This window comes from Lemur catta, chromosome 1 (assembly GCF_020740605.2).
Source record: "Lemur catta isolate mLemCat1 chromosome 1, mLemCat1.pri, whole genome shotgun sequence".
In the NCBI taxonomy this organism is placed as follows: Eukaryota; Metazoa; Chordata; class Mammalia; order Primates; family Lemuridae; genus Lemur; species Lemur catta.
In genome coordinates, this window is record NC_059128.1 from 116,789,383 (window position 1) to 116,806,211 (window position 16,829).

Genomic DNA, 16,829 nt, shown 5'->3' on the forward strand with positions numbered 1-16,829 from the left:
TGAGTGTCTCCAGTTGGCCTAGAGTCAAGGCAAACTTCCTGGAGGAGGTGGTGCGGGCTAAGCGCGAAGGGTGGAAAGGGGGCTGGGGAGCAGGAACCACACAGGGTAGGCCAGGGGCAAGGCACATGGGGTGCCCAGGGCATCGGGGGCTGGCGCGTGCAGGCGTGAGCTGTTGTCAGCCGAGGGGGATACCCATGGAAAAGGCCCCAGCATGTCAACTTTTGAAGCAAGCCAGGCAGAAAATGGCCCCGGAACTGTCGTGCATCCAGCAGGGGGCGCCTGATCCACCCCAGCTCCCCCTCAACCTTGGAGAATCATTTAACAAATACGAACTGAACACCTGTATCTCATCACTGAGGATGCACCCGACTGTGGTCAGGCGGACGCTGAATACACAGCCTGGTAACCAGTAGGCGCCCATTAAATGATGCCACCTTTGTGGTTCCGAGGAGGAGGCCGACTGCCGGTCCTCCCGGCGTGGAGGCGGGACGCGGACGGGATCAGCCACGTGGACGGCAGGTCAAGAACCTGTAGGGCGCGGTGCCAGTGTGCGTGCGCATGCGCCTTTCCTGGGGTGGGCTCCGCCCCCTGCGCCCCGTCCCGCCCCGCCTCTGCGTGCGGCGAAACGGCGATAGTGGCAGCGGCACCATGACCTTGGAGGCGATCCGCTATTCGCGGGGCTCGCTGCAGATCCTCGACCAGCTGCTGCTGCCCCAGCAGAGCCGCTACGAGGCGGTGGGCTCGGTGCGCCAGGCCTGGGAGGCGATCCGCGCCATGAAGGTGGGGCGGCGCGGCGGGGGTCCGGAAGGGGGCCCGGGGCTGGAGGTGGGTGGCGCCCGCAGCCCCTGACGCCCCGAATCCTCCCCTCCAGGTGCGCGGCGCCCCGGCCATCGCCCTAGTGGGCTGCCTCAGCCTCGCGGTGGAGCTGCAGGCGGGCGCTGGGGGACCGGGACTCGCCGCGCTCGTGGCATTCGTGCGCGACATGCTGAGCTTCCTCGTCACCGCCCGGCCCACCGCCGTCAACATGGCCCGCGCCGCCCGCGACCTGGCGGACACCGCTGCCTGGGAGGCGGAGCGGGAGGGCGCCACGGAGAAGGCGGTCCGGGAGAGGTACGAGGACTTCGTACCAGGCACCGCCTCTGAGCGGAAGCTATTCACTGACTCATGGGTTTTTTTAAATGCACAGCGACCCATTTTACCGATAGGGAAACTGAGGCACGGCACACTTAAGTCCCTTGTCCAAGGTTCCACAGTAAGAGCTGGGAATCTTGCCTGGGCAGCCTGGCCCGAACGTCCTGGCCCCAGCCCCCTAACTGTGCCTGCCCTCAACACGCCTAGCGCCCCCCTCCCCCCTTTTTGGTGTCACCTTGTTCTCTTGTTTTTGCTTTTGAGGAATTTTGTTTCCAGTCTTGGTCCCCTCCCTGCTTGCTTCTTCCCCTCCCTTCCTTCCACTCCAGCCCTGCCCCTTGGTGTTACTTGGCCCCACCAGGCTGGCTCCTGCCTCAGGGCCTTTGCACACACCATTCCTGCAGGAATCCACAGAGCTAATCTCACCTTCGGGTTTCCGGTTTCTGCCTTCCCCAACCGACCTTTCTAAGACCTTTCTAATACGTCTCATCCCCTGCTCTCTGTCACCTGATTCTGCCACCTTTTCCTTCTTTGCTGCCTCCCCCACCGCTCGTCAGCTCCATAGGGACAGAGAGTTTTCCTCGGTTACTGCTGTGTCCCCTAGCACCTGGCACACTGGAAGTGCTCCATAAACCTGTGTTGTGCTAGCGAATGGAGTGACAGTTTTGTGACAGTGGCAGAAGAGTTCAGGCCCCACAGCGACAAGAGGCTTCAAGCAGGAGGGCTCCTGCCCAGCAGCATTGTGCAGAGAGGCAGGATTGGCCTGGGCCCCAAGGCCTCATGGCTGGTGCTGAAAGCCCCTTATTGGCCCCAGAGTGATCCGCTACGCCGAGGACATGCTGGAGAAAGACCTCGGAGACAATCGGAGCATTGGAGACCTGGGAGCCCACCACCTCCTGGAGCGGGTGGCCCCCAGCGGTGGCAAGGTGACGGTGCTGACACACTGTAACACCGGTGCACTGGCCACCGCTGGCTATGGCACAGCCCTAGGTGAGTGAGCATCCTTGGGGGTAGCGAAGGGCCTTCTAGGGCCCTTTTTGAATGAGAGAGAAAGCAACCCAAACCACTTGACCCATAAAAAAAAAGTGGATGTATTGGTTCTTGTACAGAAACACTTAGAGGGTAGGCTTCAGGTATGGCTAGATCCAGGGTCTCAACCAATAGCATCAGGACCCATCTATCCCTGTTCTTCATCCTCAGACTCCACGGGTTGCCAGGCAGCTATCAGGGTTAAGATCATGAGAGAAAGAGCCAAGGGTAACAGAAAAGTCTCCTTACATCTCAGGGGGTACTATAGGGTTGCCTGCCCACCCCATATCGGTCACAGGGCAAGCCCAGCCTGAACTGTATGCCTAGAGACTGAGCAGGATATGGATCCCAGGAGGACCAGGGAGAAGGGAGTGACCAAAAGAAGATTGGGGTAGGTGCGACCAGGAGTGAGGGTAATGGATCAAGGCAGCAGATTCCACTTGACCTTGAATTCCTCAGGAAACTGCCCCACCTGCCTGGGTCCCATCGTCATCCCTGGGAACTGGGGCCTTCGTGGCAAGACTTCTGCCTTTGATTCAGTCACTCAACCAGCATTAAGCACTTTCTGTGCACCAGACACTGTTCCACCTGCTGGGAACATAGCAGTGAACAAAGTACATAAAATCTCTACTCTGTCTGGGGAGGTCCCAGGGGAGTAAGAACAGTCACAGGCAAGATAAATAAATGCAGCAGTTTCTCAGTCTCAGTGGGGGATTGGTTGCACGACCTTCCAAGGATGCTAAAATCTGCAGATGCTCACGTCCCTGATATAAAGTGGCATAATATTTGCATATAACCTTCATACATCCTCCTGCGTACTGTAAGTCATCTTTGGGTTACTTATAACACCTGATACAACTGTAAATGCTATGTAAATAACTATTATACTGGGTTTTGTTTGGTGGTTGTTTTTGTTTTTGTTTTCCCGAGACAGAGCCTTGCTCTGTCACCCCGGCTAGAGTGCAGTGGCGTCAGCCTAGCTCACAGCAACCTCAGACTCCTGGGCTCAATTGATCCTCCTGCCTCATTCTCCTGAGTAGCTGGGACTACAGGTGTGCGCCACCATGCCTGGCTAATTTTTTCTTTTTCTTTTTTCCTTTTTTTCTTTTTAGTAGAGACAGGGTCCCGCTCTTGCTCAGGGTGGTCTCAAACTCCTAAGCTCAAGCGATCCTCCCACCTTGGCCTCCCAGGGTGATAGGATTTCAGGCATGAGCCACCTCGCCCTATACTGTATTGTTAAGAAAATAATGACAAGAAAAAAAGTCTGTACACATTCAGTACAGGTGCTTTTTCTTTTTGCAAATATTTTCAAATCACGTAGTTGAATCCACAGAGGCAGAACCTACAGACAGGGAGGGCAAACCGTACACATGAGGTGTTCACAGGTGACAAATGCTAAGGACAAACAGCAGGGTATCGGAGGTGTGGGGGTCACTGTGTGAAATCCAGAAATCAGGGAGGGCTTCACAGAGAAGATGTCCTCTAAGCAGATGTGAAGGAGATGAGGAGGGCGCCATACCGATGTCTGGGAAGAGCGTGCCAGGCAGAGGGAACAGCCACTACAAGAAATCTAGGAGCCTGCACCCCTAACCATTGGACCACCCTGTCTCTACCCTTCCCCGGGGCCTTCTGATGGGCGGGGCCCCCACAGGTGTGATCCGCTCCCTGCATGCCATGGGGCGCCTGGAACATGCCTTCTGCACGGAGACCCGGCCCTACAACCAGGGAGCCCGGCTGACGGCCTTTGAGCTGGTATACGAGCAGATCCCTGCCACCCTCATCACTGACAGCATGGCTGCAGCCGCCATGGCCCACAGGGGCGTGTCAGGTCAGTGGGCTGGGTGCAGGGCAAGGGGTTCCACGGGGCCAGGGCCAGGTAGTGACCCCCCGACTTCTCACCACCCCCACCAGCCGTGGTCGTGGGAGCCGACCGTGTGGTTGCCAACGGCGACACAGCCAACAAGGTAGGCACCTACCAGCTGGCCATCGCGGCCAAGTACCACGGCATTCCCTTCTATGTGGCTGCCCCCAGCTCCTCGTGTGACCTCCATCTCCAGACTGGCCGAGAGATCGTCATCGAGGAGCGCCCAGGCCAGGAGCTGACTGATGTTAATGGCATCAGGATTGCAGCGCCCGGTAAGCTGTGACCTCAGAAAGGGGACACCATGACACCTGGGCACTTCATGGGGGCAGGTAGCATTTAGGGCATTGTTGGCCTTCTGGGGCATAAACGGCTCCTTTAAGCCATTTTTATAACAGCTGCATTCTGGAGGTCAGATTCAAGGTCAGAATTTACAACTACTAAGTTATATGTGTGGCCTTGAGCAAGTCGTCTTGTTCTCCAACTGGGTTTTCTCACCTGAAGAAGTAAGGATATCTGTCTGGCCAACTGTCCATAAAGAAAAAATGAGACTTTCTTAGCCCTCCACACGTCCTGGCCGTGCAACCATAAGCAAGTTCCCTAAGATCTCTTAAGTCCCTATGATCCTCAGTCTTCCTACCTGTAAGATGGGCTATTGTTAGAACCTGCCGCATAAACCAAGAGCCTTCGGTGAATTAACCCACTTGACATTTAGAACAGTGCCTGGCCCTTTAAATATTAGCTCATTAAATATTAGCTGCTATGGTAATGATTACAATTATGATTGAAAACCCTTTATGTCATGTGCCTGTAGTCCCAGCTACTCTGGAGGCTGAGGTGGGAGCATTGCTTGAGTCCAGGAGTTCGAGGCTGCAGTGAGCTATGATCACACCCCTGCACTCCAGCCTGGGTAACAGAGCGAAACCCTGTCTCTAAAAAAAAAAAAAAAAAGAAAGAAAAAAGAAAACATGACCAGGTGTAGTGGCTCACACCTGTAATCCCAGCACTTTGGGAGGCCAAGGCAGGAGGATCACGTGAGCCCAGGAGTTCAAGGCCAGCCTGAGGGATAGAGCAAAACTTTGTCTCTATAAAAAAAAAGAAAAGAAAACCCTTGGCCGGGCGCGGTGGCTCACGCCTGTAATCCTAGCTCTGGGAGGCCGAGGCGGGTGGATCGCTCGAGGTCAAGAGTTCGAGACCAGCCTGAGCAAGAGTGAGACCCCGTCTCTACTAAAAATAGAAAGAAATTATCTGGCCAACTAAAAATATATATACAAAAAAATTAGCCGGGCATGGTGGCTCATGCCTGTAGTCCCAGCTACTCGGGAGGCTGAGGCAGTAGGATCGCTTAAGCCCAGGAGTCTGAGGTTGCTGTGAGCTAGGCTGATGCCACGGCACTCACTCTAGCCCGGGCAACAAAGTGAGACTCTGTCTCAAAAAAGAAAAGAAAAGAAAACCCTTTATAAAAAGGACCAGTTAAAATCCCTAAGCACTGAAAATACTATGGGACCACCACCCAGTAGGGAAATCAAGGTCAAATGAATGCTATACAACTAAGCAGAAAAGAGTCCTAAAATTCTGTTGTTTTCTGCAGTGAGCACTTAAGGCTTTTTAAAAATAGACACATTAATTCTGAAATATATTTTTTTCTCTCTTTTTTTTTTTTTTTTGGTCCCTCTGCTTTCCTGGAGGTGTTATTAGCACACACATAATCCCTAAGATGCCCAACTGTATAAAGCAGAGTTAAAAAAAAAAAACCCCTATGCTCCCCACTGCCCCGACACAGGGGACAGTGGGTAACAAGGATGACTGACACAGACCAGGTGCAGACTGTGGTCCCCATACTCTGCTGTGGCCAGTGATTGCAGAGCAAAGACCCCAGGGGGACTGGTCTTCTGATTTTTCCCAGAGGAGCCTTACTTGTTATTTTATATATGAAATCTCCCAATTTTTAAAAACCAACAGCTAATTCAATGATCTTAAAAAGCTATGACCCAAAGAGAAACACATTTACAGGCCATCAGTTTGTAGCCTCTAGGTAGAGGGTTATGATTTGCCGTAATTAATTCATTCCGCAAATTTTTTTTTTAAGTTTTACTTTTTTAAGGGACAGAGTCTGACTCTTTTGCCCAGGCTGGAGTGCAATGGTGTGATCATAGCCCCAGTGATCCTCCCACCTTAGCCTCCCAAATAGCTGGGACTATAGGTGCATGCCACCGCACCCAGGTAATATTTTCATTTTTTGTAGATACAAGGTCTTGCTATGTTGTTCAGGCTGGTCTTGAACTCCTGGCCTCAAGCAATCCTCCCACTTTGGCCTCCCAAAGTGCTGGGATTTCAGGCGTGAGCCATGATGCCCAGTCAGCAAATATATTTGAATGCATGCTCGTGCCAGCTACTGTGCAAGGTGCTGGGGACACAGTGGATAAAGACAGATAAGTCCCTGCCGAGAGGGAGCTGATAGTGCAATGAGGGAGACAGAGCAAGACAAATAACGAAGTTCCAGTGTATGTTAGAAGGGACTAAAGGCTGGCTAAGGAGAAGCAAGGAAGGGTATGGGAAGTGTTTGTACAGGGACGTTTAGACAGGGGAGTCAAGTAAGGCCACATTGAGAAGGTGACATTTGAGCAAAGATGAAGGAGGTGAAACAGTGAGTCATGTGCATATCTAGGGAAGAGCATCTAGGCACAGGGAATAGCCTGTGCAAAGGCCATGAGGTAGCTTCTGAGATTCTTAAAGAGATGCTTAGAGCAGACAGAAGTAGGGTAGATGTAGATAAGACTTTGATGATTTTTTCTTGGGCAGTGACATTCTGGGAGTGGTTGGAATTCTAAACTTGTTAACTGAGTGCAGTGTCCATGCCTTTCTGTGCTTTTTGGTGTGAGGATCCCCAGATTCTTGGTGGAACCCCAAGAACCAATGTGGTGGATGGAGGCAGGTGACAACAGCTTGAGAACTCTCACAGAGTCAAATCCCAGCCTCATTGCCTGTCCTCTTTCCCTTGCAGGGATTGGGGTTTGGAATCCCGCCTTTGATGTCACCCCCCATGACCTCATCACCGGTGGCATCATCACAGAGCTGGGGGTCTTTGCCCCGGAAGAGCTGCAGGCAACCCTAACCACCATCTCCTCGGGAGGAGGGACCCTAGATGGACCCCAGTTGTAACCAACTCAGCTCGGCTTACCCTGCCCCCATCCCCCAGGTTTTATAATAAATTTCTTGAATGGCCTGTCCAAAAGCTGACCTTCTGCCCTCAACCACACTCCTTCCTAGAGCAGGGAGATCAGGCAGGGCCTTGCACAACTCTTAAGAGCCTAGTAGCCAGAGGCAGGCTGCCCGGGTTCAAATCCTAGCTCTGCCACTTTTTCCATTGTGTGATCTGAAGCAAGTCACTTCACCTCTCCGTGCCTTGGTCTCCTTCTTTATAAAATGGGAATAATACTAGTACCTCCCTCTTAAGCTTGCTGTCAGGGCTGGAACTAGGCTGACATTTTGGGTGCAAAATTTAAAAGAGGACCCAAAAAGCTCAGTAACCAAGATAAATATTTTAAAGCAATTTTGTTGTTGTTTTTGCCTCAGCCTCCCGAGTAGCTGGGACTATGGGCGTACACCACTACGCCCAGCTAATTTTTCTCATTTGGTAGAGACAGTGTCTCGCTATGTTGACCAGCCTGGTCTCAAACTCCTGGCCTCAAGCAATTCTCCCACCTCAGCCGCCCCCACCCCAAAGTGCTGCAATTACAACCGTGAGCCACCGCGCTCAGCAAAGCAATATTTTTTTAAAAAATCAATTAATGCAAAAACCTCCATGATGAAAAATACAAATCTTGAAAATGTTTATCTTGGTTACTGAAGTTTGTGGCCTCCCATGAAATTTTGCAACAGAGATGAGTGCAACTTTCCTCACCCTAATCCTAGCCTCAGATTTTATGTATAAAGAGCATAAAAGTAAGGTTTATACAGTTTAATCCTAGTTTCATGTAAAAGGGCATAAACTAGCATGTTTGGCCGGGCGCGGTGGCTCACGCCTGTAATCCTAGCACTCTGGGAGGCCGAGGCAGGTGGATCGCTCGAGGTCAGGAGTTCGAGACCAGCCTCAGCAAGAGCGAGACCCCGTCTCTACTAAAAAAAAAATAGAAAGAAATTATCTGGCCAACTAAAAATATATATATAGAAAAAAAAATTAGCCAGGCATGGTGACGCATGCCTGTAGTCCCAGCTACTCGGGAGACTGAGGCAGGAAGATCGCTTAAGCCCAGGAGTTTGAGGTTGCTGTGAGCTAGGCGGATGCCACGGCACTCACTCTAGCCCGGGCAACACAGCGAGACTCTGTCTCAAAAAAAATAAAATAAAATAGCATGTTTTGTAAAATACATAAGCACGCAATAAATGTTAGCTTATTGTCCCCTTTCGTCTGAAATTTTTGCAAAATGCTGGTTATCATCGACTACCTTTGTGACATATGGTCACTTTAACGTGTGCCGCGTTGTCTCTCTTGATCCCTTGCGCTCTTCCGCCCCGCTGCATCCCATGGTGCTTTCCGTCTTCCGGCTACGATTGTTCCCAGCGCCGCCTCTTCCGGTGCGTGCGTGAACATGGCGCAGGGGCAGCGCAAGTTCCAGGCGCACAAGCCGGCGAAGAGAAAGACTGCAGCGGCGGCATCTGAGCGGAACCGGGGCCCGAAGAAAGGCGGTGAGGAGCGGCCCGGGAGCTGGGGGTGAGGTCGGCCTGGGGCTCCCTAGCCTCACGCGAACGCGTCTCTTCCCAGGTCGTGTTATTGCTCCCAAGAAGGCGCGCATCGTGCAGCAGCAAAAGCTCAAGAAGGTGTGCGGGGCCAGAGATGGAACCCGGGGGCCGGCGAGGGGCCAGGGATGGAGCTTGGAGGACTCCCAGCTCTGGGAGCCTCCGTTTCCTCCCCTGTGCGGCGGGTACAGGAACACCACCTACCAGTCAACGGGGCCTCATAGAAGCAAGGCCTGGAGCACAAAAAGTGTTCAAAAAACGTCAGCTGGTGCTGCAGTTACTGTTTTTAATGGAACCCAGGAAGGGAGGTGGAATAGGCAGGGACTTGAAAGCCCAGCTTTGTAAGAACGCAGTGCTGGCTGCATATCTCAGCTCCTTGGATAAGTAGTAGTTCTTCCTGAGCCTTTTTCCTGTGAAGTGGCAGACGGAGAGCCCCTTCTTCCTAGAGTTATCGCCCTACAGGGCGATAGGGCGCCTGTAAGCTCAGAGCAGCGCAGAGCTCAGAAGTGTGAGGTGCCTTGGTTGTTGTTCTCTTTTTTCTGGTTGTCTTTTAAGTGTAACTTTCTCATGTAGGTAGGTAGGGTTGCGCATATAGAGAAGTTGGAAAGAGATTTACAGCTGTGGTTTTGGTGGAGTCAGACCAGGGTTTTAGTTGTACTCCACTTTAACCAGCCTGTGATCTGCAGGAAATCGTTTAGTCTCCACAGAGCATCAGTTTTCTCAGAACTGCGCGTAGCAAGCAGTCTGCTTAGCTCCAGGGTCCTGGGGTGGGGGGTGTCTCATTGGCGCTTCAAATTTATCATGTCCAAAACCAAGCTTCTGATTCTCCATTCTACCCTTCTAGTCTCGCTTCAGGATGACTCTGTCCTTGCAGGTACTGACATCTTCCTTGAATCCCCCCTTTCTCTCACACCCAGGTCAGATCCCATCCATTTTGCCTTTAGAGTTAGTCCAGAATTTACCCCCTTCCTACATCATCTCCGGTACAGACCAGTGCAGTGCAATGACCTCCTTCCTGGTCTCCCCCCACAGCAGCCAGAGGGCAGCTGTGAGCATCTGAGTAGGGTCCCCCCCCCTTCTCTGCTCAGAACCCTCCATGGCTCCCACCTCACTCAGGAAAAGCCCAAGTCTTCACCCAGCCACAAGGCCCTGCACAATCTGCCCTCATCTCCTTCCACCCTCCCCCAACTCATTCCCTCCAGCCTTCCTGGCCTCTTACCAACTCCTTGTCCTGCCTCGGAACTTGTGCACCTCCCTAGGAAATCCGCACAGCTCCCTTCCTCCAACTCACTTCAAAGAAGCCTGCCCTGATGGTGGTCCCCACCCCTCACTCCTCACCCCTGCCTCCTTTTCGCTGTTTTCTCTGTAGTGGCACTTACCATCCTTTAACAGTTTAAAGAACATCCTTTAAAGTTTAATGTATTATGTTACTGACATTTATGTTGTCCACACACACTCAGTGCTGGCTCCATGTCCCCTGCACCCAGGCACATGGTTAGCTCCTCCAGTGGTGTTCATGGTCTTTGAAACTCATAAGCAGTTTGGGGAAGGTGACTGAGCTACCAGTTTTGGACTCACACTTGGTTTTGCTCCATCCTTGTGCTTTTGCTTAGCAGCTCCGGTACCCACCCCTCAGATCTCCAGCTCTCCATCTGTAAAGCAGAGATGACATGGGTCAGGAGGAGGCTGTCTACCTAGAGCCTGGGACCAGAGGCTGTGGACACACCAGGCCCCAGTCCCCCATGACCCATGAGGTTTGGGGACCCTCCTCCTTGCTGCAGGAGCTTCAGTTTCCCCGTCTGTTAAATGAGCATAAGCAGAGCTAAGGTGCAGAGATGAGAAGGGTTTCTTTGTGTGTTGAGGCCCCAGAGGGTGCTGGGCAAAAGCAGGACTTAAACTCCTACTTCTAGACCCCCAGTCAGATGCTGTTTGAGTGGATAGTTGTGGATCCAGCCCCCTGTGAGCCTCAGTAAGGAAGAGGCCAAATGGTCAGGCCCTCCCCCCGCCTCGGGTCCCAGTCTGACTGTCCTGTGGTTGCCCCTCAGAACCTGGAAGTCGGGATCCGGAAGAAGATCGAACATGACGTGGTGATGAAAGCCAGCACCAGCCTGCCCAGGAAGCTGGCGCTGCTGAAGGGCCCAGCCAAGAAGAAGGGGGCAGCTGCCACCTCCTCCAATAAGGCGACTTCCTAAGAACATGAGCCCAAGCAGAGCTCAACACTGCAGCCCCCACCTCCATGCTGAGACCTTGCACATGACCCCCATGGCTGCACCATGGGGAAGAGCACCCTGTCCCCCAGCACTAGGTTACACCTAGAACTTTGGTGGGGGCCCGGCCCATTAGCAGCTGATGTGCAGATCCCAGGGTGCCAAGAACCCAGTGATGGCCAGGAACATGTGGTCACCAACTTCCTGGGTCCCCTTGCTCTGGTCCTGTCTCCACTTGTTTAACCCAGAGAAATAAACCTGGTTTTGTTCCTTCTGTGACCCCGTGGTTCTGTGAGCAGGCCAGGGCCAGGGCCGGGTGAGCCCACTGGTCTCCCTGAGAGACCTGTTCTGCCCTGTCCCACCATCCCCAGCAGCCGTGTGCCCAGGGAATGACAGCTGGGCTTCTGTGCCTCCATCCCAGACCCTGGGAGCTGAGCAAGGGTCTTTCCTCCCTCTGACCCTAGGTGACTCACTTCAGTCTCCTTGCTCACCTGCACGGGTGACACAACCAGGGACAAGTCAGACATCTGTAGGTCAGGTGCCACCTCATTGGGTCATGGTGCTGAGTAAACCAGAGTGCAGTCAGAAACCACACAGTGCCACCTGGGTAGAGTGCTGACTAAAAAAAAAAAAAAAGCTGGGCGTGGTGGCTCATACCTGTAATCCTAGCACTCTGGGAGGCCAAGGCGGGATGGAGGATCGCTTGAGCTCAGGAGGTCGAGACCAGCCTCAGCAAGAGTGAGACCCCGTCTCTACAAAAAACAGGAAAATTAGCCAGGTGTTGTGGCACACGCTTGTAGCCCCAGCTACTCGGGAGGCTGAGGCAGGAGGATCCCTTGAGCCCAGGAGCTGGAGGCTGCGGTGAGCTGGGCTGACATGGCACTCAGAGCAACAGAGTGGAACTCTGCCTCAAAAAAAAAAAATTTATGGCAGCCAGCATTGAGTGGTGTGTTCAGGCCAGGCACAGTTCTAGTGCTTTCCATAAATCACCAAAACCAGCAGGACACCCAGGCTAGATTGCATGTGACATTGCACAGTTGAGACTTGAACCCAAAGCTGGCAGAGTCCTGATCCATGCTCTCAGCTGGCCACCTGCGGCCTCTCCCTCCAGCCCAAGATTCTCTCCTGCCCATCCTGGGGCTCCCCCACCCCCAAATTGTTGTTCAGGTCTGAAGCTGGCGGTGCCTGAGGAACCTGCTGGGAGCTCTGACCTGAGCTGGACCTGGGTCACAGCATGGTGGCAGACAGGCTATAGTCAGGTGACACTGAACTGCTATCCTTTGGGGGTGGTGCCTGTGGGCACAGTTGGTGCTCACCCAAGACAGGAGTGACTGGTTTTCTAGTGGCCCATCCTTTCCCAGCCCCCTGACCCACCAAGAAGACGGGGGTGTTGGGTCACCAGCAGCTGACCCCAAACTGCATCCCAAGCGTGTTTTCTTGGTCCCACGCAGTGGTGGTCACTGAACTGCCAACATTTTTTTTTAAAGCAGGGAAAACAGTCTTGACAATTCTTCAATGAGTTCCTCATAGAATTACCATGTGACCCAGCAATTCCGCTCCTAGGCATCACTCCTAGGCATCTACCCCAAAGAACAGAGAACCGGTGTTCACACAAAGATTTGTAGACACATGTCCGTGACAGCACTGTTCCCAATAGCTAAACTGGATAAACAAACGGTATATCCATGTAGTGGAATATTATTCAGCCCTTAAAAGGCATGAAGCCCTGATCTGTGCTGTGATGTGGATGAACCTCAAAGACATTATGCTGAGAGAAGCCAGACACCAAAGGCCATGTGTATGACTCCATTTATACAAAATGTCCAGAACAGGCAAATCTGTAGAGACAGCGAATTAGTGGTTACCCAGGGTTGTGGGTAGGGAGGAGTGGGGAGTGACTGCTAATGGGGACAGGATTTGTTTTTGGGGAGATGAAAACATTCTAGAACTAGCAGTAATTACACAACACTGTGATTATACTAAATGGCACTGAACTGTGCATTTTAAGATAACGAATTTCATGTGAAACTTACCACCAAACAAGAGGGGACGGGAGGGAGAGAGATCTCACAAAAAAAGAACATCTTGAAAAATTGTGAATTGTGGCAGCAGAACAAGACTGTCCATTTGGGGTTCCTCGGGGCTCCGTGAAGACCCAGTGGCCCTCAGGGTTTCTGTGGGGCAGGAAGTGAGTGGAGGATGAGATCAGACCCCAGACTTAGGGGCTGGGAGTTTTCCCTTCCCTCTTTCTGGCTGGAGGGCTGGGGCTTGGCTGCGTGACCCCAGGGCACACCCTTGAGCCCCACCTAGGGGACCTGGGCCCTCTAGCCCGCCTCAGGCAGTGAATGACTTTTGCCCTTTGAGATGGGACCAGTTTGCTCAATCCGCATTTATTGTGACCGTTTTGTGCCAACCTCCGGGCTAGGCAGAGCTAAGAACTGATGCTGCAGTGAGAACAGAAACAGCACCAAGCCTGTGTTGCCTCCCTACTCCCCTTCTCCCTGCCCTGCCTCCTGGCCTTTGCACTTAGCAGTCCCCTGCCACTGCTGCCCTTCCCCAGACACCACCTTCTCCGAGAAGCCTTCCCCGTCCCCCAGCCCTAGAAGGGGCCTATTCAATTGCGGTCACCATGTGCTATTTTCTGTCTCTGCTTTGCTTCTCAAATGTGGGTCTTTGTTTTGTTCCTGGCCTGTGTCTCCAGCACCTAGAACAGCGCACAATACTCACTCGATGAGCAGGTGTTTGTTGAATGAGGGAAGAACTGAATGGTTTCTTCCTTCTGCCAGGGAAATGTTGCATCTCAGTCAATCCGTTATGGTCATTCATTAGATCCTCCAATGCATTATCTACACACAACACACCCTTCCGGGGTACCTGATTCATACTGTCTTTGAACTATTTTACAACTCCCTAAGTCGTGAGCACCAACTGCTAGCAATACAAACTGAATAATTCTTATCTCCAGACGTGCAAATGCCAGCTCAGCTAGCCAAGGTTCAATTGACAATCCTGGTCTGCCAGTGAAAAAAGCCATTTGCCGCCATTCACACATTTCCTGGAATAGGCTGATCTGTAAAAGTGTCTTTTGCAGACTGTCTTTTGAACCATTTAGAACATCTGTCTGTGTGTGCATCAGTGAAATGAAAATTTTAACACGCGTTTATCGTTATATGTTAGGAGAATGGCGATTTCACCCTCTTTTTAAAATTATCTTTTAATTTTTCGATCTGGGAATTCAGAAAGGCGAGCCCGGGGGCGGGGTGGGTTCTGGATGCCATCTGGCACTTGACGCGGCCACCAGGAGGCGCCTTTGACCCAGGCCAAGCCCACCTACAGGCTGGCAGCCCCTGGATGAATGAAGGAATCCTGCCAGTGGGTTCCTTTTGTGCCTGTGAAACCAGCCCCCTTTAAGGAAGACCCCAGGGGCAAGGAGGGTTTTCGGGTGCTACAGGTATGGGGGCTGGAATGTCCATCCACCTGTTCCCCCTTCCCTAATCTCCAAACAGCCTCAGTTTCCCATCACTCCCGGGGCGATTTTTTCCCTGCTGTGCTTCTGTGTCCCTTCCACCTGCTTCCAAGAGCCCCAGACTCCAGAAAAAACCCACACCGGGAGTTCTATGCCAGGTTCTGTCACTTCTGGGCTGCGTGACCTTCAGTGGGACCGTTCACTTCTCTGAGCCTCAGTTTCCCCATCTGTTAAATGGGGATCCTGACACTTCCACACACACTCTCTGTGTGGAGATATCAGGAGCCTGATGGACTTGGGACTCACTGGTGTGACTGTGACCTGCCTTCTGTGCTAGGGGAAGGAAGGTGGAAGCCCAAGTCCAGCTGTCCACCTGACATCTCTCTCTACCTGTCCCCTGCCCCTCTTCCCCAGGGCCAGGGTGTCACTACATGTAGCTTTTTGGAGGAGCACAGTGGCTCACGGATGCCTATAGTCCCAGCACTTTGGGAGGCCAAGGCGGGAAGATAGCTTGAGGCCAGGAGTTCGAGACCAGCCTGAGCAACATAGTGAGACCCTGTCTCTACAAAAAATTTAAAAATTAGCCGAGCATGGTAATGCACACTGTAGTCCTGGAGACGCTGAGGCAGGAGGATCACTTGAGCCCAGGAGTTTAAGGTTATAGTGAGCTATGATCACACCACTACACTCCAGCCTGGGTGACAGAGTGAGACCATCTCTAAAAAAAATTAAATAAATAAAAAATAAATACATGTATTTTATTTATTCTTGTATTCTTGTCCAAGCCTTTTCCTCTCTTGCCTTCATGTTCCCCATGGGCCTGAAATGCCTACTCCTCTGGCATGGTCCTGACACTTTGCCCTCTAACTTGTGTTTCAAAAAGGAAGAAAAGGCCGGGCGCGGTGGCTCACGCCTGTAATCCTAGCATTCTGGGAGGCCGAGGCGGGTGGATCACTCGCGGTCAGGAGTTCGAGACCAGCCTGAGCAAGAGCGAGACCCCGTCTCTACTAAAAATAGAAAGAAATTATCTGGCCAACTAAAATATATATATATAGAAAAAATTAGCCGGGCATGGTGGCGCATGCCTGTAGTCCCAGCTACTCGGGAGGCTGAGGCAGGAGGATCGCTTAAGCCCAGGAGTCTGAGGTTGCTGTGAGCTAGGCTGACACCACGGCACTCACTCTAGCCCGGGCAACAGAGCGAGACTCTGTCTCAAAAGGAAAAAAAAAGGAAGAAAAGAAATGTAACAAGGAACTGTTGCCAGCTGGGCAGGCCGGAGGGGCTGCGTCCTCAGGACCAGGAAGCACTCGAAAGCGACCCAGCTGGTTTCCTGCCTGAGTCAACAGGGGTCAGGGGTGCTGCAGGGTCAGAAGGGAAGGACTCTCAGAAAGTTGGGGGATGTCCACATAGCTGGGGGGCCGTGTCCCCTCGTTCATCTGAGCCTCCAGAGTAGCCCTGGTTTATCACTGGTCAAGAGCACACGAGGATTTGAAGTGAGGCGCTGCAAATGCCTAGACAGTGAGCTCACACCGAGCGGGCAGGCGGAATAAATGTGGCTTCCATTTCCCTGCAGCCCAAGCTTGCTGGCCCCACCAAGAAGGAAGGATGCCCCCTCCAACTGTCGTTTCCTAAAAGCATTGCCAGGAAATGGGGGGCAGCTTGACATAGGCCTAGAGACTTCATCTGAGGACACCCCCAGCCTCCCAGGGGCCTTTCTGACCTCTCATATTCTCCCAGGATTGCTGTGTGGCTTTGGGCAGCTTCCCAACCCTCTCTGGGTCTCATTTCCCTCACCTGTTGAATCAGGGGATGGAAACAGAATGTTCCTCTTATCCAAACTCTGTGCAGGCCCTACCCTTTCCTGTCGTGGAGCCTGGGCAAGTGACATGAACTTTCTGTGCTTCAGTTTTCTCATCTGCAAGATGGGGGTGGTGGCAATATTAGTATCTATTGTTACAAGAATAAAATAAAACATCCGCACCCTGTGATACCCCATTCTCTGTTCGTCCTAAAATCCACCCACTGGCCGAGAGTGACTTCTCCAACTCAGCATCTCAGGACACCCACCCTTCTCAAAGGCAAGGACCTGGACTTAGCTGACACAGCCATGTACCAGATGCTGAAGAGGACCGCTGGGAAAAGCCCATCCCTGTGTCCTGTTTGCAAGGGGAGCACCTGGTAGATATGCTTTGCTTTAAGTCTTTCCTGCTTCTCCCCCCACCCGAGTTACTCCTTCCCCCATAGATCTGTCTTTGCCCCAAATCCTTTGCAAGAAAGAGACACTCCAGTAAGTCTAGGGCTCCAGGGTAGCCCCAGCTGCCTCCAGCAGTGAGACTGTTACTGCTAGGTGACCTCAAGCAAGTAGCCAAATCCCTCCAAGCCTCAGTTTCCTCACCTG

The 16,829-nt window shown here is 52.5% G+C and overlaps 2 protein-coding genes across 3 annotated transcripts; both read left to right on the forward strand.

Moving 5' to 3' along the window:
- Positions 1 to 586: 586 nt before the first annotated feature.
- On the forward strand, positions 587 to 7,258 carry MRI1 (methylthioribose-1-phosphate isomerase 1). 2 transcript variants are annotated; one of them, XM_045550657.1, is made up of 7 exons: positions 595 to 780; positions 872 to 1,110; positions 1,943 to 2,118; positions 3,809 to 3,985; positions 4,069 to 4,121; positions 4,215 to 4,293; positions 7,023 to 7,258. In XM_045550657.1, exons 1-7 carry the CDS (start codon positions 649 to 651, stop codon positions 7,178 to 7,180), a joined length of 1,014 nt encoding a protein of 337 aa, XP_045406613.1. In that variant the 5' UTR covers positions 595 to 648; the 3' UTR covers positions 7,181 to 7,258. The 2 variants fall into 2 exon arrangements, with proteins under 2 accessions (XP_045406611.1, XP_045406613.1); XM_045550655.1 differs by having other exon boundaries at positions 587 to 780; positions 4,069 to 4,293.
- Positions 7,259 to 8,556: 1,298 nt separating this feature from the next.
- C1H19orf53 (chromosome 1 C19orf53 homolog) lies at positions 8,557 to 11,239 on the forward strand. The gene is made up of 3 exons (XM_045550658.1): positions 8,557 to 8,707; positions 8,784 to 8,839; positions 10,804 to 11,239. Exons 1-3 carry the CDS (start codon positions 8,611 to 8,613, stop codon positions 10,948 to 10,950), a joined length of 300 nt encoding a protein of 99 aa, XP_045406614.1. The 5' UTR covers positions 8,557 to 8,610; the 3' UTR covers positions 10,951 to 11,239.
- Positions 11,240 to 16,829: the final 5,590 nt, after the last annotated feature.

What these genes read in the sequence shown, in the direction of transcription:
- MRI1 (XM_045550655.1), top strand. Translation starts at nt 649, where the DNA reads ATGACCTTGGAGGCGATCCGCTATTCGCGGGGCTCGCTGCAGATCCTC. An exon ending in GAGAAGGCGGTCCGGGAGAG is followed by an intron (nt 1,111 to 1,942) that starts GTACGAGGACTT and finishes TATTGGCCCCAG; the next exon opens with AGTGATCCGCTACGCCGAGG. An exon ending in CATCAGGATTGCAGCGCCCG is followed by an intron (nt 4,294 to 7,022) that starts GTAAGCTGTGAC and finishes TTTCCCTTGCAG; the next exon opens with GGATTGGGGTTTGGAATCCC.
- C1H19orf53 (XM_045550658.1), top strand. Translation starts at nt 8,611, where the DNA reads ATGGCGCAGGGGCAGCGCAAGTTCCAGGCGCACAAGCCGGCGAAGAGA. An exon ending in CCGGGGCCCGAAGAAAGGCG is followed by an intron (nt 8,708 to 8,783) that starts GTGAGGAGCGGC and finishes GTCTCTTCCCAG; the next exon opens with GTCGTGTTATTGCTCCCAAG. An exon ending in AGCAGCAAAAGCTCAAGAAG is followed by an intron (nt 8,840 to 10,803) that starts GTGTGCGGGGCC and finishes GTTGCCCCTCAG; the next exon opens with AACCTGGAAGTCGGGATCCG.